The following is a 20755-nucleotide window of genomic DNA, read 5'->3' as shown; positions in this document are numbered from 1 at the left end:
TTTTGTTTTGTTGAGCAGCTTGCACTTTAATAGTCTCTAAATGTCGTGGTGTGTGTGTGTTTTTAATAGAGCTTCATGTTTTGTGACTTGCTAACACAATTTCTATAACGATAACTGGTTTTTGTTGACTCTCATCTGTTGCAGACCTGTAAAGTATGGGTTGTCATAAATCATTTCATTTTACACTTCTGCATTTCTCCTGCGATAGGAAATAAAAATGTAAATTGTACACCATTTAGCTTTTATAGGGGTCACATAATTCAGGTGTTCTTGGCACAGATATTGTAATTGATTTTTAGCACGGCGAGTAAGATCTGCCTGCTAATGACTTGGGAAGAACCCTTTTTCAAAAAATAACTAATTATGTAGTGCAAATAAAACTTGAGGGCATGATCTAGCCAGTGGTAAGCACTTTTAGGTCCCATTGATTTTCAATGGGAAGTTAACCATGTGTGTTTAATTCCTCCTATTGAAATCAATGAAATGTAAAATAGCTTAACTTGAACTGGATCGTGCTCTTCAGTTTTAATATGTCTCTTAGGATAGAGCAATGATTATAATCATGTTTGATTCCTCAGTGCAAATTTTCATGGCACATTTTGTAACTGGGTGGATCTTTTTTTAAAAAGCCACAAAACAAAACTGGATTGGATTGGACATGGGCCTGTTGTCTTATGGCCTTCTGGGTTAAAAGGCAGTACAAATGTCCATTTTTCTTCCTTATGCTTTTTCCAGGTGACTTGTATGGTGCTATAGGCTCACCTGTCAGGATGACGAGGACTGTAATTGTTGGGAAGCGTAAAGATTTGGTTCAACGCATCCTCTACATTCTTACGTATTTCTTACGGTGCTCTGAGCTGCAGGAGAATCACCTGACCCGGAGTGGGCAAGTTGGCAGAGGAGAGCAAGCCCTGATTGGCGGCAAGATCTCAACAACTCTGGAAAAGGGAGAAGTTGAGGATTCTGATTATGTAGTAGTCACTGTTAGAAATGAACCTGCTCTCATATCTCCCAGTTTGCCCCGGAGAACCGGGAGCGCTGCTGCTGTGGGAGAGAGCTGCTTTGAACCTGCCTGCTTGAAGCGGGAGCGTGAAGGAATAAATGCTGGACAGAGTTCTGAACTGCCCTCTTGCTTGCCCAAAGCTGGCTCCTCCAAAGGACTTGTGGAGGAAGCTCAAAAGGGGAAAACGGTGGCTGGTTCAGAAGGTGTATCCAGGGGGTGTGCAAAATTAGAGGATTTAACAACAGGAATGAAGGACAACAACCAGTGTAACGCAGCAGGACAGCTGTTTTGCAGTGAAAGGGCTAGCCAGAGGTACCCTCAGTTGGAAAGAGTTACCTTCCAAATTGGAAGCTCCCCGTCACCCGTATCTGATTTAGAACCCACCCAAAAGGATCTGGATGAAACTGTAGGGATGCCGAGGAGCAAAAGCAAATCTCTGTGTTTCCTGTCAAGTCCAGTACATGCAACTGCCCAAGTCCAGCAGGAGAAATCTTACTTCTGTCTTAAACCACGTGCTAGGCAGAAAGCTTGTAAAACGCGACTACCGAGTGCACTTCGGTTGTCATGCCATCCACCTGCCCCTTCTGAGAGCAAAGTCAAAACTGCAAAGCCAGGAAGACTGGGGGAAGCTGAAAGCACACACTGTGAAAACTTGGAAAGGGTTTCTCATGACTGTGATTCAGGAAGTCCCGCTGATGTGCAGAGATCTGGCCAGGCCGTTACGGAGGATGTCCCCTGTGGGGATGCTGGAAGCAAACACCCTTTCAGGGTGGAAGAGAACATGCCTAGAAATGAGAGCTCTGACAGTGCCCTGGGAGAGAGTGACGATGAAGGTAGCGCACATATTCCAGATGGGCAATCTCTGAGCTCTGTCAACAGTAGGACAGAAGAACTTTCCGAAGTAGAACTTGCTTTGCCAAGGTAAAAATAAGTAAATATGACCAGCTCTAAAGGTGTGACTCCTCAGGGGTTTGCTGCATTGTTATTTTAACTGTTCTAAGATAGCTCTTGAAAAATCTGAAGAAGGAACCTCTAGTCTGATATTTAGACCAACTTAAACCAAATGTTTTCATTATAAAGTAGTATTGACCCTATGCTGGGAAAGCCGAGACAACCTAGTACAGTGCAAATCGGGCTCCCCCCCCCTTATTAATTTTAGGCATAATACTTGCATCATAATTTTAAGGTTTTACAATAATAGAGACTGTTATCAATTTAGTACAATGGACTAAAAGGCTCCGTTTTTCTCTTTTTACAATATGTGAAAACAGCAAAGTCTTAGACTAGCATGAGCCTTCATGGGCAAGTGTCTACTTCACATGCTACATTATGCAGCCTTTCAGTCTTTACAAACAGGTGGTTTTTGTGAACTCGGCTACAACAGAGCACAAGTGATCCAGTTTAAAAGTTAACAAGTATGTAACTCATTTTAACCAGCTTTGCCTAGCTGTCAGTTTGGATAACTCATTAGGTTCACATTTATGAGATGTTAAGAGATAATGATCAGATGAATGGTTTCAAAATGCTTACATTAGTGTTTAAAGCCCTAAATGATTTGGGCTCCAGATATCTGAAAGATTGCCTCCATTCTTGCTGCGTGTTAAGATTAGCAAAGAGAGGTCTCTCTTGGTAGTCCTGCAACCCTCAGAAGTGTGGGGAATGGCAGCCTCTAAAATGTGGACCACTGTCCCACAGAGGTGCATCTAGTATCTTAATTGTGTGGTAAAGGGCAGGTAAGAAATGTTATAAATGAGGCAATCATCAAATAACCGGATCGTCATGTCAAAGTTCCATAACTGAGGCTCCTGCTGGGGAAAATATTTTGTGGTACAGACAAAGTTTGGGAACCGTGGACTGACTGTGTGATTCAGAGCTGAGAATGATAGTAACTTTTTCCATGCTCATTTTTGATCATGAGCTGTAATCTTGCAAGCAAAGAAGGCAGTGTCATCATTCGCATAGCATTGCAATCTGCCAATCTTACTGAAATAATTCCACTTTATTCCAATAGCTTTTCACAAACTGGCCTTAGAAATGGCTGAGTACTAAGCGTGCAACCAATTCCTCTGTTTCAGATCCAACACAATCAGCAATCAAAGCGTAAAGCATTTTGGAAGGTCCCTTCTCGGTGGCTATTGTGCCTCCTATATGCCTGACCTGGTGTTGCATGGAATCAGTAACGATGAGCAGCTCAAGCAATGCCTATCAGCTGAATTGAGTCATGCAGTGAATGTAAGTCTGGACATACTTCTGAGCCTCTTTCTTGCAGCGAGACATAGAAGGCCAAGTGCTGGCAGTAGGAAATGTAAAAGTGGGATAGTTGTAGGTGGATCAGATCTGGCAGTACGCCAGAGAGAAAATGGAAAGTGCGGGGGAGCACCCTAATCTATATTTTCCTTCTATTAATAGAATTCTGATTTAAATTTTGGACCTCACTGTTGCAAGATGCATTAATGACCACTCACTTAAGTGGCCTTTAAAAGGGTTAGACCAATTTTACAAATGGCTACTATTCATTGCAGCTAAAATAGAACCTGTCTCTCTAGAGGCAGGGTACCAAATGCCCTGAACAAACAGGGGAAGGTTGTAATCATTATGGCCTGCTTTGGGGCTTCTAGAAGTGCACAGCTGACCTCTAATTGGAAACAAATACTGGATTTAGATATACCTTAGTTTGCTACCTGCTGGACCCCTCATGGAGGAGACACACAAAGGAAGGGTGATCTCAGGGTCTGGGTAGGTTCAGATGGAGAGAGGCAGTCCTTGAGGTATTGCGGTGCTAGGCTGTTCCATTTGGATCTTGCCACACAGAATCCTTTTAATATCATTGACAGTTAAGCATAGAAAGTTGCCTTATACCAAGTCAAGATTATTTATCCATCAAGCCTGGTACTTGCCTACCCTACCTAGCAGTGGCTCATTAGAGGTCTCTGCCATCACCTACCTGAACTTTTTTTAAAACTGGAAATGCCAGGTGCTGTACACAAAACCTTCAGAGTGCAAGGCAGCCATTCTACCAATCAGTTATGCCCCCAAAATGCATAGTACATCTTCCACATTGTGCCTGTTTGCCTTGAACAAAAACTGTGTACATACTCTGATGTCCATTCTGAGCTTTTGCATACATGGGACCACCTATTTATTTAAATGGAGGGAGTCCTGTCCATATGTGCACCTAATCTCTGCCCTGAAATTAACAGGGTTTTTGTGGACATGATTGCTAGGATAAGAAACTTTTTTTGTCTGAAAAGGCTATTGCATAAAAAATATATATTAAGAAACCAAAACCTTTTTTCAATTAATTCAATATTTGACAATAGTTTACATATATCACTTGATCAATGCCATCCAAATTTATTATTTCAGTAGGCCACAAACATATTCTATTAAGAAGAACAAATGCTACTAGCCATTTGTCATTAGAGATTGCAGTAAACTATGCTGAATGTACACTTTCAATTTGTAAATTGAATATATGTATGTGAGATAGATAGAGATCTATCTATCTATCTATCTATCTATCTATCTATCTATCTATCTATCTAAAAGGTAGGCAGCAGTTTCAAACAGTTCCATTTACTTTCTTTTTCCTTTCTACAGCATCCAGTACTAGATGAGCCCATAGCAGAAGCTGTTTGCATTATTGCAGATACAGATAAATGGACAGTACAGGTGGCCACAAGCCAAAGAAAGATAACCGACAGCATGAAGTTGGGCAAGGATGTCCTGGTCTCCAGCCAAGTGTCGTCTTTATTACAATCCATTTTACAGCTTTACAAACTTAACCTTCCTGCTGACTTTGTAAGTCCACGTTTACAAATGATTGCCTGCAGAAGGAATTGATTAACAGGGAAAGTGTGATGTGCAGCCAGTTTTTGCATTCCATAGACCACAACACTGACTTCTTTCAGACCTTGAAGGAAGACTGCATAGTGGAAATAGCGCCCCACCCCCCAGCATAACTGAATAGTCTAGGAATTCTCCTCTTTGGTAGCTGTTAGAGAATTAACTACTGCTCTTTAGGAGCCTTTCTTCTTTGGTGCAGACTTGTTTCTGTCCGCTGGCAGGCCATGTTTGCATCCTTTATTCCCTGTGGTCTGAAGGCCCAAAGCAAAAGTGAGTTGCTTGCATTCTGTTTTTGTACCTCCCATCAGACTAGAGCGGGGAGGATGCTGAACACTACATACCATTTCAGGCATTCCTGATTATTAGCAATGCAACACCCCGATTCTTAGGGGCAACTATAGCAGTTACCCTATGATGGGTCCAGACTGGCTAGACACCATCAGCCTAATCATAGAGGTGCTGAACTAAGCAGAACTTGGGTCTGGCCCCAGGAAGGATCAGTTCACGTTTGATGCATTTATGTGTGGCATGGCTTTGCCCTCTTATTCTATTGGATTGGATCACTGTGGGGTTTCATGTCTTTCTACAGTGCATTATGCATCTTGAGGATCGGCTACAGGAAATGTACCTCAAAAGCACGATGCTGTCTAAATATTTGCGAGGCCAAACGAGAGTCCATGTGAAAGAACTTGGAGTAGTATTGGGGTGAGTGTTGATGCTGGAGTTCCTTTTTAAAGTTTTTTTTTTTTAGTTTTTCCACCCCCACCATGCACTGAATATTCAGAATACTACTGTTTATTCCATTGCCACATTTTCTGTGAAAGACCTGCCGAAGTGTGAAGTGTAGCATGTGTGTGTTCCACTGAGCCATCTGGAAATCGAACCAAGCTGTTAAATGTAGCAAAATAGAATTATTTCTTGTCCTTCCTTCACGTTCTGAACAAAATGGAAGTTATAGAAAAGCGTCAGCAGCACAGGCAGGCGCCTCTTGGGCCACCTCACCCAGAATGCCTCACCCTGAAGAAGGACCCCTTTTTTCAGGCAGAGGGACAGCAAGTGCTGTTTCTGCTGCATTAACAGTCGCGTCAATACATTAAAAAAGTAAATGGAGGAGGGCAAGGAGGAGGGGCAATGGTAGAAAGTCTTATTTTGGTCAGCACCATGTTTTGCATAAGCACTGTAGATGAAAGTTCTGTTCAAGTCACTTTAGTGGTTTGTGTGGAATGGGTTAGGAAAGAATTCAGTAACCTATGTCGAGATGGAACGGGATGTCTCCTATGAAACATGCTGTGAGATGATGGCATGGCTGTAATCTTAATTGGATAATATATTCTTGACTTCAAGCCATGGAACCTTCCTTTCTGAACAGCTCAAAAATAAAATAAAAGGGTGGGGGGGAGAATCTTTAGCACTGCTCTAAGTGCATTCCTAAGATGGGGGGGTATTTAAACCCACCCTCTGAGGGTTACTAAAAACTGTCAGATGAGAAGCGACTCATTCAGGTATTCTTGGAGATCCTACTGTTCTGCACCTAGCTGTGCAAAAGACCTGGGATATAGGTTGTCACTTAGTGGCCATGGGCTGGAGCATTCCATGCAAATTAGAATGCTGTGTGATGTTCAGAGTTGCCCCTTCTCAACCTTGCAAAGAGGAACCTTGAGAGCGATAGTGTGGGCAAAAACTTGGCCGCAATTCAATTCCAATTGCTCATAGATTCTCAGGTGGTGCTGCATCCAGGAGTGCCTTTCTTTACCAGCTTAGTTCAGCAACTGTGCCAACTCCTGAAAGATAAGAGACCTAGCTACATAATTTAGGTCTTGTTGACTGCCAGACTAAATTACTGTAATGTGCTGTACATGGAACTGTCCTTGGAGACGATTCAGAAATTACAGCTGGTGCAGAATGCTGCTGCCTGTCTTATGGTATAAGTAGCTAAAAGATTTACATTGGTACTTAAATATCCACATTGGTTACTGGTATGTTTCTGAACCCAATTCAGCAGGCTGGTTGTGATCGCTACATGATCTGTGTCACAAGTATCTTAAAGAATGCCTTTTCCTGTGTAAACCCCTCCAGGAACCTTAAGAACTACAATGAGTCCTGCTCTGATCTCCTGTCTCTAGGGCCCTCCCAGTGTTTTGTGTGCTATATTCATTCCTAGTCAGAGAAGATGGGAGTTGTATCAGTCTCTTTCAATCTGTGTCCATTTCATGTGTATGTGTGCTCATAAATCTGTTCAGTTTCGTTTTTGCATAAATAGCAATTTCTTAAAAGTGTGCAAGAATTTTATTTAAATTCATATTTAATTGCAGTATATGCATTTCTAAAGTTATTTTATCTTAAAATGTGCATGTGTTTTGCACAGCACGGTACATATTTTGAACCATGAGATGTATCACAAAATTTGGAAAAGCGTTCATTCTGAATGATATTTATGATCCTATTTATGTATTAAGGAGGTGGCAAATTGGGTTGGTTCACTTAAAAATGTTCACTGAAAGAATATCTCCTCTACCCTTGTCCCTGTTTATGGGCTTGCTGGTGGGAGTTCCTACAATATCTGAAGGTGTCACAGGTTCCCCATCTCTCCTTAGAGAATTAAGGTCAACTTACTAGAAGAAGAGCCTTTTCTCTCATAGTTCCAAACTTTTGGAATGCTCTCCTGTGCAATGGCTGTGTGCAGTCTTCCCTTTGTAGAAAAGTAAGATATGCTTTCATTCCATTGTGAGTTTATGGTTCTTTCATAGTTTTCTCAATGCTTATATATTTATCCATTGGTATGGATTATTTACAGCAGTTCCCCCCCCCCCCAAAAAAAAGCTGCCCTTTGAACAGTTTTCTGCCATAAGGTTATCTTGTAAATAATAATGTATTTGGTAAAGCATGTAAGGAATGCAAGTAAGTTAAAATCAAATATAGAGGAAGGAGACCATATCTATATCTATGTCTGAAGGCTACTGTGTGGTGAGTATAAAGATAAAATCACTCTGTAGTAAGCTGTCCCAGTTTTATAACATTGAAGGGTGGTTGTTTTTAGTCTATAATGCACTGTCCATTATTTACAATAAATAAGGAGGTTCATGAGAAGCAGCACTATTTAGTTTGCCATCTAATGCTTTTTAAAAAGCACTTCTTAAAAAGTATATGATTAAAGCGTCAAATAATTCAGTCCTTAGTTCAGGAAATGTTTTTGTTTTAGTCTATAGAGCAGGGAAGTGCTGAACTTTCCCATCTCTCTGTTACTGTACCTGAATCAGAGACATTCACCAAATGGTCTTCCTAAAAGCACACTGAATAATAGAATTAGAACATTTAACCTTGTTTCGGGGCCTTTTTGCAGGTTTGTGTTGCTAGAGCGCTGGGTCTTGTTACCGGGCCATCTATCACTACAACCTCCGCTTTTGCTATGTAATCCATATCTGCTCTCACGAGACCCTCCCTAATCCATACAGTTGCTTGGCTGCGCATAAGCATCGATTTTCCCTGCCCCCAACCTTGTCTTTGTTTAGATTCATTTTGCTCCTTTGCCAAAGTCATTCAAGAAAAGTCTGAGCGACTTTTGGGAAAACAGTATTTTCTCCTCTTGCTGGTAGGGTGATTCCTGAGACTATCATGTGCTACTTGGCTCGTCAACTTGGAAATGGAAATGTGATGCAGGGCAGGGTAGAATTAACTTTTTTAATGTCACTTTAATAATTTTTAAACTAAAAATAAAATACAAAAATAAAAATAATCAAACATATTGATACAATAGGCTTTTGGACCAGTTGAAGTTTCCAAGTCATCTTCAAAGGCAGTCCCTTCTTGCTGAGGAAGTGAGTATAGGACTGTGGCCTTAGTTTCTCAAATATGACCATTCACCAGCATGTCTTTTCTGTCCCTCCTCCTACCCTGACCATATTGAAACTGATCTGGAAGCTGCAGCATGCTGCAAACAGGTGTTTGAGTGGAGCACCTTGATGTGCGCATATTACACCTCCACTGAAGGAACTGTACTGGCTTCCAATCAACCACCATGTAAAGCCCTAAACAATTTGGCACCAGGTTACCTGCAAGCCCACCTTGTGGCTTAGGGCCCTCGTATCTACGGGACTGCCTCTCCTGGTATGCCCCGCAGAGGGCCTTAAGGTCCATGAATAACCATAGTTTAGAGGTCCCGGGCCCTAAGGAAGTCAGACTATCCTCCACCAGAGCCAGGGCCTTTTCAGTGATGGCTCCGGCCTGGTGGAATGCTCAGTCCCATGAGACTAGGGCCCTTCAGGATTTAACCTCCTTCCGTCGGGCCTGTAAGACGGAGCTATTCCGCCTGGCCTTTAATTTGAATTCAGCCTGATCTTTTATTTCCCTTCTCTTCCCTCCCCCTCCCCTTTTATGAAGATCACCCGCTCTGAGACCCCACAGCTAATTCTCCCCTGGCCGCCTCACTGGCCCAAGTAGTACCAATTCAGCCAGCTAGCCCTGGGGAGATTATCTAATTGATTTTTGATTTTTGAATTTATTGTTATTCATGTTTTTATACTGTATTTTATGCTGCTTTTATAATTAAGTGTTTTAAATTTGTTGTTAGCTGCCCTGAGCCTGGTTTTTGAACCGGGAAGGGCGGGGTATAAATAAAAATTTATTATTTTATTATTATTACCTGTCCCTCTATAGACTTTTAAATTCACTTGATCATCTGGAGAAATTTTGCTACAGAATAACACAGGGTAAAACAGGCATGTTTCTTCATTGCATTGTGGATGCTCTTTCCTCTGACAGTTGCCACAGACATTTTAGAGACATCTTTTTGCCCAGGCTTTCCATGACCTATAAAACTGGACCCTGTTATTACTGTCTTTATCTGCTTTTATGTTGCATCTCTGGTTTTTATGTTGTATTTTAGCATCTCATTAGAGATTTCTAAATATTAAGTGGTTCAGAAATGCTTTTAATTAGGTACTTCAATTCTCTGCTATAATTTACATATTGAAAAACATCCCTTTTTTTAATTTCTAGGATTGAATCCAACGATTTGCCGCTGTTGGCTGCTATAGCGAGTACTCATTCTCCATATGTTGCTCAGATACTCCTCTGAGCTGAAAACTTGAAGTCACAACTCCCTAGCAAAGTAAAGCAGATGGGATGCGCAGAAGAGAGCAAATATGAAGAGATGGGGGAACAGAGGACCACAGGTGACAGTTCATTCTGTCACTTTTCCTCTTCTGCATTTTGTCGGGACGCTTACCAGCGGAATTTCAGTTTACATAATATAAAAGACATTCAGGGTTTTTATACTGTTTTTGGAGTAAACTAATCAAGAATGCATCCTTGTATTTTAATGGACAAAAGAATTAAACACTATTGGAGGATTCCCTACTTATACATAGTTTTCAGCCAAACAAAAAAACAACAACTCTGAGTATGGTTTCCGTACTATTGTTGTCTTGTTCTGATTTCCCACCCACCCAAATGGGGAGCAGTAAGCAAATCTGTATGCACAGAAGCATTCCTGTGTTTGGATGGACAAGGTGATGAATTGGAGTACGTATGCATGCCCATTCTCTTTTGTTAGCTCATCAAACCTCCATGGAACAAGAAGTTGGAAGTCAGCTACCACAATCTGGTTGTGTGGCTGATTGGCTCTTAAAATGGACAAAGCAGCCCGAGAGTGGAAGTGTTGTTTTTGGTTGTTCTTGGCGGAGACGGAAGTTTTGGATCCTGCATCACAGCTAGATGAAAATGGGAGAAAGTAGTAGTAATCTCCACTGCAAACTTACCTTGTTGCAAATGCCACATCTTGAATTTCCAGTTTTCTGGTCTTACAGGTTGAGCATCCTAACATATGTACAACCAGCTCAAAAAAGCTCGTGTTTGAACCCTAAGAACCGATATGATAATGGACATAGGTTTGTATCAATCCTAGTCCTGCTTGGATTAGAAACACTGAAATGAATGAAACTGTGTTCATTTCACTGAGTCTACTTTGTGTAGGACTAACATTAAAAGCACCCATTAGCATCAACTCTGGGTAGCTGGTTTTAAAACATAAACTCTTATCTGTTGCCCCGTGAATAAGAGATCTCTCTTCAGCACACTGCAGAAGCAGGATCAACTTCTTTAAGTGGACGGATGAAACACGCAGAAGAAATCTCAGAGAGGATATCGCGAGGGGAAGGTGGTCATGATAACAGTGACAGCAATTCATTATGATAATTCTCAAGTGTCTGAAGCGATCCCACAGAACGTTTTGCACTAGCCTCTTGGTGCCTTCCTCTCTTGTATGTCTTAATTCTAAAAGAGAAATGTATGTGGTTTTAAATGGGAAGTTAGTAACATGAGCTCTCTTTCAATTTTCTGTGTTGCTATACAACTGTACACATAGGACCGTATTCGTCTTGGTTTCAAACCCTATACCCAGGGCTTTCTTAGAAGGTTCAGTATAAATCTTGTGACTTCATTTTAACTTCCAAGTTCTGCAGGTGACTGTGTGAAATTAGAGCAAGAAAGCAAAAACTACTTACAATTTTTTTGAAAGACTCCCGGTTGGCACATTGTGCAATCTCCCATGTTGGACTGAAAGTGCTAAATGGAAGTAGAAAGAAGTTTTGTCATATTTGGCAACTGACCCAAGCAGTGTTGGCAATTGGATGCAATGTTTGTCCAAATACCGATTTAATAATTTTCTTTTTCTGGGGCTTGTCAGATTTTCCATTTTGTCTCATTGCTTATTCATCCCTGCCAATACTTTCATGACAACACTTAATCATACGGTCATTCCTGTTTTAGAAGCTAGTAGTTATCCATAGCAGCATTATTCTGTTCCCTGCCTTTCTTTCTATTGCAAATTAGCTCAAAAAATCAATTTTCCTCTGAAACCTTCCCTTCCAAATGAATGAAGCCCAGTTTTTGACAGAGAAGACCACAAAGGCAAGGGTTAAAGATACCCTTCTTGTACTTATTTATGGTCAAGGGATCAAATTAATTAACAACCCTTGCTTTTATCTCAGAATAAAATCATAATATACTTTTTTCCCCTTTAAAAGAACCATGCAGATCTTTAACAACTGTATCGTTTTAGAAAAAGTAGCTTCATTCTATATTTAAGAAAATATAATGTGTTTTATCCTTCCGTTTTTTTAAAAAAACTACCTCAGTTGACAGAATTAAGCTGCCAGTAGGGGGCAACTTAAAAGTTGTACATGTCATGAATTTTCTGAAAGATTGTGCTGTAGCATTTGAGAGGGCAAAAACTGCACTGGTGATACACTGCAATGGCTACCCTTTTATCATAAGCATGCTTTAGTTCTGATATTTTTAATAGTTTTTAAAGTAATGTGAATGTACCTGAGAAACACTGAAAGTGGCAATGAGAAAGGAATCTTGTCTGAAATCTTCAAGATTCCAAAACGTTTTATTTTTCATGCTGTATTAATATTATTCTGCTGTCCTCCCCTCCAAACATGTCTACTTCTTTGTTTCCTAAGCAGGAGCAAACTTCTTCCGATTCATATGGACCATATTTTAAGTGTAGCAAGCTTATATAATAAAGCATGTTACCTGGAACAGATGAACTAACATATACTGTACTAGGAGAAGGGTGTGTGTGTGTGTTGCTGCAAGTGTGTGTTCAGAGAGAGAAAAGCAAATAGTGTTTGGGGTTTTTTTTATTGACTGGATTCTAATGTCAAACTGTGGAAACTTCTTAATTTGGGCTGTAATTGTACAGTATCATTTGTCAATTTCTTTGTGGCATTGGTGCAATAAATTGTAGAAAACCACTTCATTAGTGGATTGCATAAATCTCTCTTTGACAATATTGTCTTTACTGAGACACATATTCAAAACCAAAAGAAACAGTTCGAAATATTATAATCAGGAGTTCATAGTCTCAGATGTTTAGCAAAATTTCGCAGAGGGGTCTTCACACTTTACTAATGTCTAACAAATGGGAGTACAGTGGTACCTCGCGTTACATATGCTTCAGGTTGCATACTCTTCAGATTACAGACTCCGCTAACCCAGAAATAGTGCTTCAGGTTAAGAACTTTGCTTCAGGATGAGAACAGAAATCAGGCTCTGGTGGCGCAGCGGCAGCAGGAGGCCCCATTAGCTAAAGTGGTGCTTCAGGTTAAGAACAGTTTCAGGTTAAGAACGGACCTCTGGAACGAATTAAGTACTTAACCCGAGGTACCACTGTACTCTGTCTTACAAAATATTTCCTGAACGTTCTGTAAACCTGAATCATGCAAAGGAAGTTAGTATTTATTAAGAAATATATCCTTGGCCAAGGCTTTTCTACATGTTCCTACTAGCTCTTAAGTTTCCTGACATGCACACTGAATCTTCTCAAGGGCCAGAGGCCAGAATGGTACTTGAGGATCTAGTTGAAGGGATAAGCTCTGATCAGCAAAGGACTGGGGTTCATGTCATGCTCAGAAAAACCACAGGGTACAGCCTTTTCCCAGGCCACACCACTTCAAACTGCAGCTGGATCAAGTATTTTGAATATTGGCACTCTGAAATATCTCTGTCCTGCCTGTGGAAAATTTTGCATGGAAAAAAGAGTTGGGTGAGGACATGGGAGAGGGCCTTCTCAATAGTTCCTCCCAGACTTCAGAGCTCCATTTCTAGAAAGGCTAAACTGGCTTCCCTGCTCACTGTCTTTCCGCCAGCTGCTGAAGACTCCCTTATTCTAGCAGGCTTGGGGGAACTGGCTGCTTCTAAAGAAAGGGCTTTTTAATAGTGCTGCACTGTTTTTGCTATCTGCATTTTAATAAATCTTTTTACATCATTTTAATTCTGTTATAGTTTAATTGCTTTTTAAGTTATCTTTTATATGTTTTTTGCTATCTGTGTTTTACTTGTGTTTCAGTTTTTGTGAGCCACCTCGAGCCCTGGTTCTGGGGGAAAGATGGATTATTATTAATATTATTAGAATTTATATACCACCCAATATCTGCAGGTCTCAGGGTGGTTCACAGGATAAAATCAGAATATAAAACCACAAAATACATAAGCAAAATAACAACAACTCAATCATACAAATTATCACATAGCCTTCTCACAGCTTTGTTATTCTTCTATGTGGAATGCTATTTTTTGTGTTTGTGTGTGTGACATTTAAATCCCTACCTCCAAAGTTTAAGTGGTACAGTCTAAAAAGGGTTGTACCATGTAGTTTCTGAACGTGCCCAGCTCTCAGACATTTTAATCTGAAAAAACCATGGTGTTCACACAGGTACCCAGGTGCATAACTACATGTGGCCTTCTTACTAAATTGTTTGGATTTTTCTTGGGGCAAACATTCTACCACATCTTTTATCGGTCACCATCCATTGCATGACTTATTCTGAGAATGCAGTTTAATACAACCTTGCAAGAGAACTCTCTGTGATCACCTACAGCAGCATGTACTATGGCCATTTGCCAAGTGAGCGGCGCTGTTTTTCTTTAAAGCAAAATTCAAAAACAAAATTATGGTGGGTAGATAAAATAGTGGTTTAAACATTAAAATCCTCTAAGCTTTGATGAGTACCATTTAAAAATAAATAAATCTAATTTATGCAATGACCCCTTACTTGCTTTTCAAACACGAGGTTATTTTAAACGCAGCGAGAGACAATCAAAATAGAAATGTCCTGATTGTCAGTCTTAGTTCACATAAAAGCAACTACTTGCAAGAATTACAGTTTAAGCTCAGAAATTCAAATAAATAAAAGAGGTGTTGAGTGGGATCAGGTTTTTAGCTATTAATGCGTGTTTACTTTTATCCATGAAAGAAGATTGACTGAGTGGAACTAAAATATGCAAAATGGAATGGTTGTGTGTGTTGGTGGGGGAGGGCCTGATGGCTGATTGGATTGGCAAGCATGCAAAGTACAAAGCATTGACCTACTTCTAGTACCACACAAAATTAGCTTAATTACCACATGTTGGTAATCTGCATGCTGGCAAACTACCCTGTAAAACATGTCAAGTCATAGGCACTTGTCTCTCTTGCTGAGTCTCAGGACTGAGGAAGTGGTCTTATAAGAGCTAGCCGAAGGTAATGAATTGCATATAGTCAGGAATTCATCAAGGTCAAGACAGTACAAGGAAGCTTAGGAGAGACTGCCTGTCAAGTCTTTAAAAATAAATGTAATCTCAGCTAAATTGGATTTCTTGTATTCAGTGTTACAACAATCTGCCAAAAGTCCTTAGACGGGGGGAGCCCTCTATGCTGACGCTAACAAGAAGTTCCTGTACCGAGAATAAACAGGCAGTCCTGTAATATAGTAACTAATTTAAGCAGGATGCATTTAAATGTGACACTTGTGGGATATCTTTGGGGAGAAGAAAAGGCTAAGGAATAAATGCTACACAAATCCAGAGTGGAGTCCCTAAGACTGTTGAATGGCGCCTTTTATGCCTCCTTGCAGCAACTGCTGCAGCCAAGCTGGTGCCAAACATCTTGCTCTACTTTTCTTTGGATAGTGAGGGGGTCTTGTTGTCTGGGCAGTCCAGCACCTCCATACATGCTGCCCAGGCTTGTGCCCTGGGGAGATCACTTTGGTGCTGCTAATACAGCGGTTTGACTTCACCCCTGGAGGCTCACTCCATTGTCTCTTGAGACAAGAAGGATGCCAACAACAACAATAGTGGAGTCCTATGCATATTTACTCAGGAGTAAGTCTGGTTGATTTCAGATCTTGTTGAGATGCATCCCTTGACTTCCATCTGATTATTTTTAATTGCTGAATGGTTTCAGGCATCTGTGCTGCTCGTAGAACTCCCTATATGATAAGAGAAGAAACCTGTAACCAACCCTACCTCCATTTGACGAGGTGATGTTTCTGATCCATCCAAGGTCATCATAGGAGGATGATAGTTTGGGTCGTCTGCCCAACCCAAGTATTGTGGATCAGGGGCAGGATACATCCTCAAACTACAATTCAGAAAAAATGATGTCAGCACGCAAGAAAGAACATGCTAGAAACCTTTTGACATGGTACAATGCTGCTGGGTAGAAAATATAGTTAAATAAAAATATAGATACTGAAACTGCATGGTACAATGTTGACATCTGGGTCAAGGGAGGGTGGTTTTATTCCTTAATGCCTCTTTTAACATTTGCCGTGTCAAGTTTGCCTCACCTTTTAAAAATGAATTCCATTTCTCACCACACAAACTGAGCACTGTCGGGGGACAGAAATCTCACCAATTCAAACCACTGCCTAGTGTAATTTGTTTTCCTTTTAGATGCCATTAACAGCAGTGCTGCCTGGTAGCAATGGACTTGGGGTGATAAAAACCTTCCCACCCTCCATTTCGAAGCAGTGGAAAGCCAGCACATCAGATCATGTCACAGATGAGCGGAAAGAGGCCAGAAGTGTGTGAGAATGTCTCCCAAACATTTGGCATATTATACCAGGTTAAAGCTGAAGGTTTACATATTCTGTCCCAAACAGGCCTCTTGCCATCCCTGACCCTAATGAGAAATAATAGTGTTCAAGAGTATTCCCTGAGAGAATTAGTTTTAGCTTACATATATGCCTTCAAAGAAGGCTGTGGGAACTGTAAAAGGTTTAAGAGTGTCCTAGGGTCACGTTCTTAAAACCCCATAATAAAGAACAAAAGCACTAATTCTGCCTTTTCGGAATAGTCCCGCTAGCTAACAAACTGGTCTAATGGCATAATGGCACTCTCTTTTAGCCACTTCATGAAGTAAATTCAGTGGAAATGTTCCTCTAGGCCTGTGCGATGTTTATATTGTATTTGTGCTATGGGATGCAATGGCATGGTGTTAGGGCTATGGAGCAATATACTTCTTGTCCATTACGTCTATTGTTACAAGATCTCCAGTTATTAAAAGACCTCTGTGTCTATTCCAGGGATGGCCTGCTGACTGACTTGAGGGACTGGAACTGCCCTCCCGCAGGGGCCAAAGCACAGCAGTGGCCCTACCCAATTTCAATCAAAGGATGTGGTAAATTTTGACCGCACTCTTTATTATTGAGGAAGGTAATACTGATAGCATGGAAGGTGCCCACAACTGATATCCTCTGTTCCAGGCAGTTCTGCTCATTATCAGTATGCGCATCCTGCACTTTACAATGTGCCAAGAAAAAATGAAAATTTGAAACGTGTAGACATTTATGTAAATTAAGGAGGTTTGCGTCTATTTTCTGTCATTCAGTTTCTGCTGTACTTCACCCCTTTATTTCTTAAGAAATTTTAACTAGGCTTCACTCACTTTCAGGGGTACATAATCCTTTGGATGGAATGTGAATACTGAGCAATGAGGGGTTCTGTCCTCCCCTACCCTCACAAATATCACCTTCAAAGGAGAATTTTCCTCATGACTGCAGCAAGGGACAAAAAAATTAAATTTCCTTTACTCATGTGCTCCAATCTTCATAATTATCAAACCCCCTCCCTGCATATACTATTTGCTTTTTAAACAAAAACAAAGAAAGAAACCACCACTACACATTTGAAGTAAACGTAATGTGAAGATCAGGGCCAGCCCATGCCTGAGGCAAGGTGAGGTGACTGTCTCAGGGGGCTGAATCCACAGGCTGCCGATCCGGCCTCCAAGGAATGTGGCGCCAGCTGCTGCCGCAGTGGCAACAACAGCTGCAGCATTCTCCTTAGAAGCCAGATCTGACCCCCACAAGGCCGATGCTGCCACAGCGGCCTCTTAGCAAATAGGAGGTGCTACTGGTCTCTTGTTCCCAGTATAGATCTTTATTCCCTTCCCGTTCCTGATATTGCTCTTCACTCACCCTTTCTTCCCTGCTAAGGGGAGGAAATGTCATTTTGTGGTTTGCCTCAGGTGCCAAAACGTCTTGGGCCAGCCCTGGTGAACGTTCTATGTAGGAAAGAGCATGAGGTAATAACCCCTCAGGACATGGTAAGAAATAATTATTGGTGGCTGTAGAAACTGACTCTCATTTGCCTTAAATCCAACTGGTGAATTTTCAGAGCAAAATACTAGCGAAGGTTTGGGGGAATTCTAGCTTTCCGAGGCTTGTTAGGTATTAAAAATAAGCCATGTATAAGTAGGGTGTATATTGAAGACATTTATCTCCTGCAGCTAATCTTCATCCTACTTCTGAAGGAGGGGAATGAAGGGAGAGCACACCATGCCCCAGTATGATGCTGACTAAAGTTAATTATCATTTAACGAGATGTTTAATGGGACTTATTAGGGGTGGGGATTGGCATTCTGTGTATGCATTTTATTTTTCTTTGCATCTGAGAAGCCCGACCTTGCACTCAGGTGCGGATCATCTGCAAAAGCTAAGGTTGCACTTTTGTGGCGTGTGTCTGTGTTAATGACTTCCTACGCTGACAAATGACATTTACACTGCCCTAGACTGGGGTGGGCGGTTGTTTGCAGAGAAGGGATGTCTCAGTGCCATGGTGATGTCACAGGCACAATGCTGATTGCTACTTACAGATTCCAGCTGGGCTTCAAATTACTCTGAGGTAATGCAACCTAAGCAAATCCTATTTTCCTCTTCAAAGCAGCTTCCCCAAAGGGTTGGGGGTTGGGTGGGGGAAATAAGGCCTCTGCACCAGGGACTCCTAGGTAAAAATCCTGTCATGGTCAGAGAAGTTAATGGACTGGCAACTGCTTTTCATTTTTCTTCATTGCTGCTCCTTAACTCGCTGCAATAGAAGTAGATAATCACAACTGTTACGCTTGCATATTTCATTATTCTGGTTCTGGCATTACAAGGGTTGGGAGATAAAAAAACCTTCATATTTATTGCTAAGTCCTGCTTGGAAAGGACTTTAATTACTACTGATGTTCTACTAACAGCATTAATGATTCCTATAAACTCCAGGTGGCTTGTTCTGCCAGGGGAAACTGAAAATAGCTACTCTGTGTTTACATGACTAATAAATGCAGCATGGAGACATTCCTGTACTGTCCTTGCCACTGGTGGAGTTGGGATATCTCCATAATGCACATGCAAAGGGAGGTAAATAGTAATTATGGCAAAAAACCTTTTTAGATAGGCCTATATTAAGTGGCTGTGTTAACATATTCACAGCAATCGTATTTCCTGAGGACATTCCTCTGAATGTTTCAATTTCCTGCCTGTTTTGTAGCCTTTTATAGTGCTGTAGGAAAGTGTGTGTGTGTGTGTGTGTGTTACAAAATGAAACAAAAAGTTCTGCCAGTGCTACGGAAGTAGCAAAGGCAGCTGTTTTTTATTGTTAACAAACACCGTAGTTCTTTTCTGTTTTACCTTAATTACCGTACATCAATGCTGTTAGCACCGTAGTCTGTGACAATTAATTGCCATCTTGTGTAACTTTAGAGCAGCTTTGCTCTTTTGGCAGCTTTTGGGAACATGAAAGGCGACAAAGGCCTTTGAAAAGCACTTACCTGTGTAGGTATTCCATGCAATGGAAACAATGTTGAAGGGCAGAAGGGCACACTATTTGTTTGTTAAACTACGGCTATTAATTTTACTATAGCCACAGGAGCATGATCAGGACCGTGGTGTATGAGAAGTGAGGATTAATCCTCCTTTGCCCACTGCAGTCCCACTGAAAAATCGCCCATCAAAGCTTTCCTCCCATGATAAATATAAGCTCCCTTCCACCATGAAATGTTCAATAGCACCTGGATGTAGCTGGTAGGTCTGAGATGTGAGGGAAATTATTACGCGCCCCCCCTTGTCATGCTCTCAGCTCTTGCTTCTATTTGCAGTTTTCCTTTTAATGCCACCTATTCAGTACCACGTGTCATTTGACCCTGAAATACTGTTACTCTCTGGAGCTATTCAGATATAAACCAAACCATGTTTTTTTGGCATTCCAAGCAAGCATGAACTTCAGGCTTTTGTGTTTGCTCATTTTGAGATCGAACGCTTCTGATCATGGTTAGCAAAAGCCATGGTTCTGCTCAAACCAGGATTGCATACTGCGGTCTGATCCTGGTTTTCAATCCTGATTTAAGTGCAAACCATCACCAGCTTCATGTTATTGGTCAGGTGTGGAATCCCATCTTCAGCATTGGGCACTGGGCATATTGCCAGGCACTGCCCACACTTTGAAGCCTGTCTATAGTAAAGAAGCCTATGTGCAAGATTTCAATCTCAGTGAGTGATGAAAGGGAAGGTACAAATCTGGCCCTAAATGTGCTTCTAAATGGGAGTGTACTACGTGTACTATTCAGCCCATTTGCAGAAGGAAAACAGAACGTTCTATTTGTCTCATTGCCTCTTCTTAAGCTGTTCAAAACATGAAATGCAGTAACACATTCTGATAGCAATTTTACAATAATGAATTAATGTGGATGAAAAGCTCACACATTGAAAGATGGAGTAACACATCACATGCCACTCTGTTTAGCAGAATGCCAAAAAACAACGGCCTAACAACAACACCCAACCCTCATCCATCTGGTTATCCATACATGCAGGAAGCAAAACAACAAATTTCTCCACCCAGTCAGTCTCAATATGTCACAGCGCAGTTTAAGAACTCAAAGACTTGCAGGTGTTAGAAGAATTTCTTTTTAAAAACAAAACAAAACACTACTTCAACATTTTGCCATGGGATCCTTTGGGAGGGATGGTGGGATATAAATTTAATAAATAAATTGCTGCAATCAGTTCTCTTTAAAGATTTGCTTAATTGCATGCATTGCTCACGAATACCATCTGCCATATTAATATATATATAATGAACTGCTGCTATTTACTAAATTTGGGTTGCCCATGGAGAAAAGCCTGTAAGTGACTTACAGTTTAAAACCAATAAACAGCATACAATATAACAAGTACTGTACCAAATCTAAAACATGACTAAACTACACAAGTCAACAATTAACAACAGAATCCATCTTGCAATCATAGACGCATGCGTAAATAAAAATCCTCCTCAGATAAAACATTCCCAGTGAACAATATTAAAATAATGGTTGAT

General features: G+C 40.9%; 2 protein-coding genes across 9 annotated transcripts in view; one reads left to right on the top strand and one right to left on the bottom strand.

Annotated features, from left to right (window-relative positions):
• FNIP2 (folliculin interacting protein 2) overlaps positions 1-12628 on the top strand; it is a 44719-nt gene extending 32091 nt beyond the window's left edge. For all 3 annotated transcript variants that reach the window (XM_083631064.1, XM_083631062.1, XM_083631063.1), the window contains 5 exons: positions 736-1924; positions 3079-3235; positions 4604-4804; positions 5439-5554; positions 9845-12628. In XM_083631064.1, coding sequence (XP_083487190.1) covers positions 736-1924; positions 3079-3235; positions 4604-4804; positions 5439-5554; positions 9845-9923 — 1742 coding nt within the window. In that variant the 3' untranslated portion in view covers positions 9924-12628. The remainder of the gene's footprint in view (positions 1-735; positions 1925-3078; positions 3236-4603; positions 4805-5438; positions 5555-9844) is intronic.
• The window catches only part of SPMIP2 (sperm microtubule inner protein 2), a 35587-nt gene continuing 15647 nt past the window's right edge, over positions 816-20755 (bottom strand). For 3 of the 6 annotated variants that reach the window (XR_014552168.1, XM_083631406.1, XM_083631402.1), the window contains 2 exons: positions 15638-15752; positions 10921-11410 (listed from right to left, as the gene is read on the bottom strand). Coding sequence is in view for 5 of the 6 variants with exons in the window: in XM_083631406.1 (XP_083487532.1) it covers positions 11342-11410; positions 15638-15752 (184 nt within the window). In the remaining variant the exon portion in view is untranslated. Of the gene's footprint in view, positions 939-5560; positions 6631-10920; positions 11411-15637; positions 15753-20755 lie in introns of those variants that run through there. The other 3 variants (XM_083631404.1, XM_083631405.1, XM_083631403.1) reach the window with 3 other exon arrangements.

This window comes from Podarcis filfolensis (assembly GCF_964270895.1).
Source record: "Podarcis filfolensis genome assembly, chromosome: 9".
NCBI lineage: Eukaryota > Metazoa > Chordata > Lepidosauria > Squamata > Lacertidae > Podarcis > Podarcis filfolensis.
Note: the sequence above shows the minus strand (reverse complement) of the source record. Positions and strands in the feature narration are given on the sequence as shown.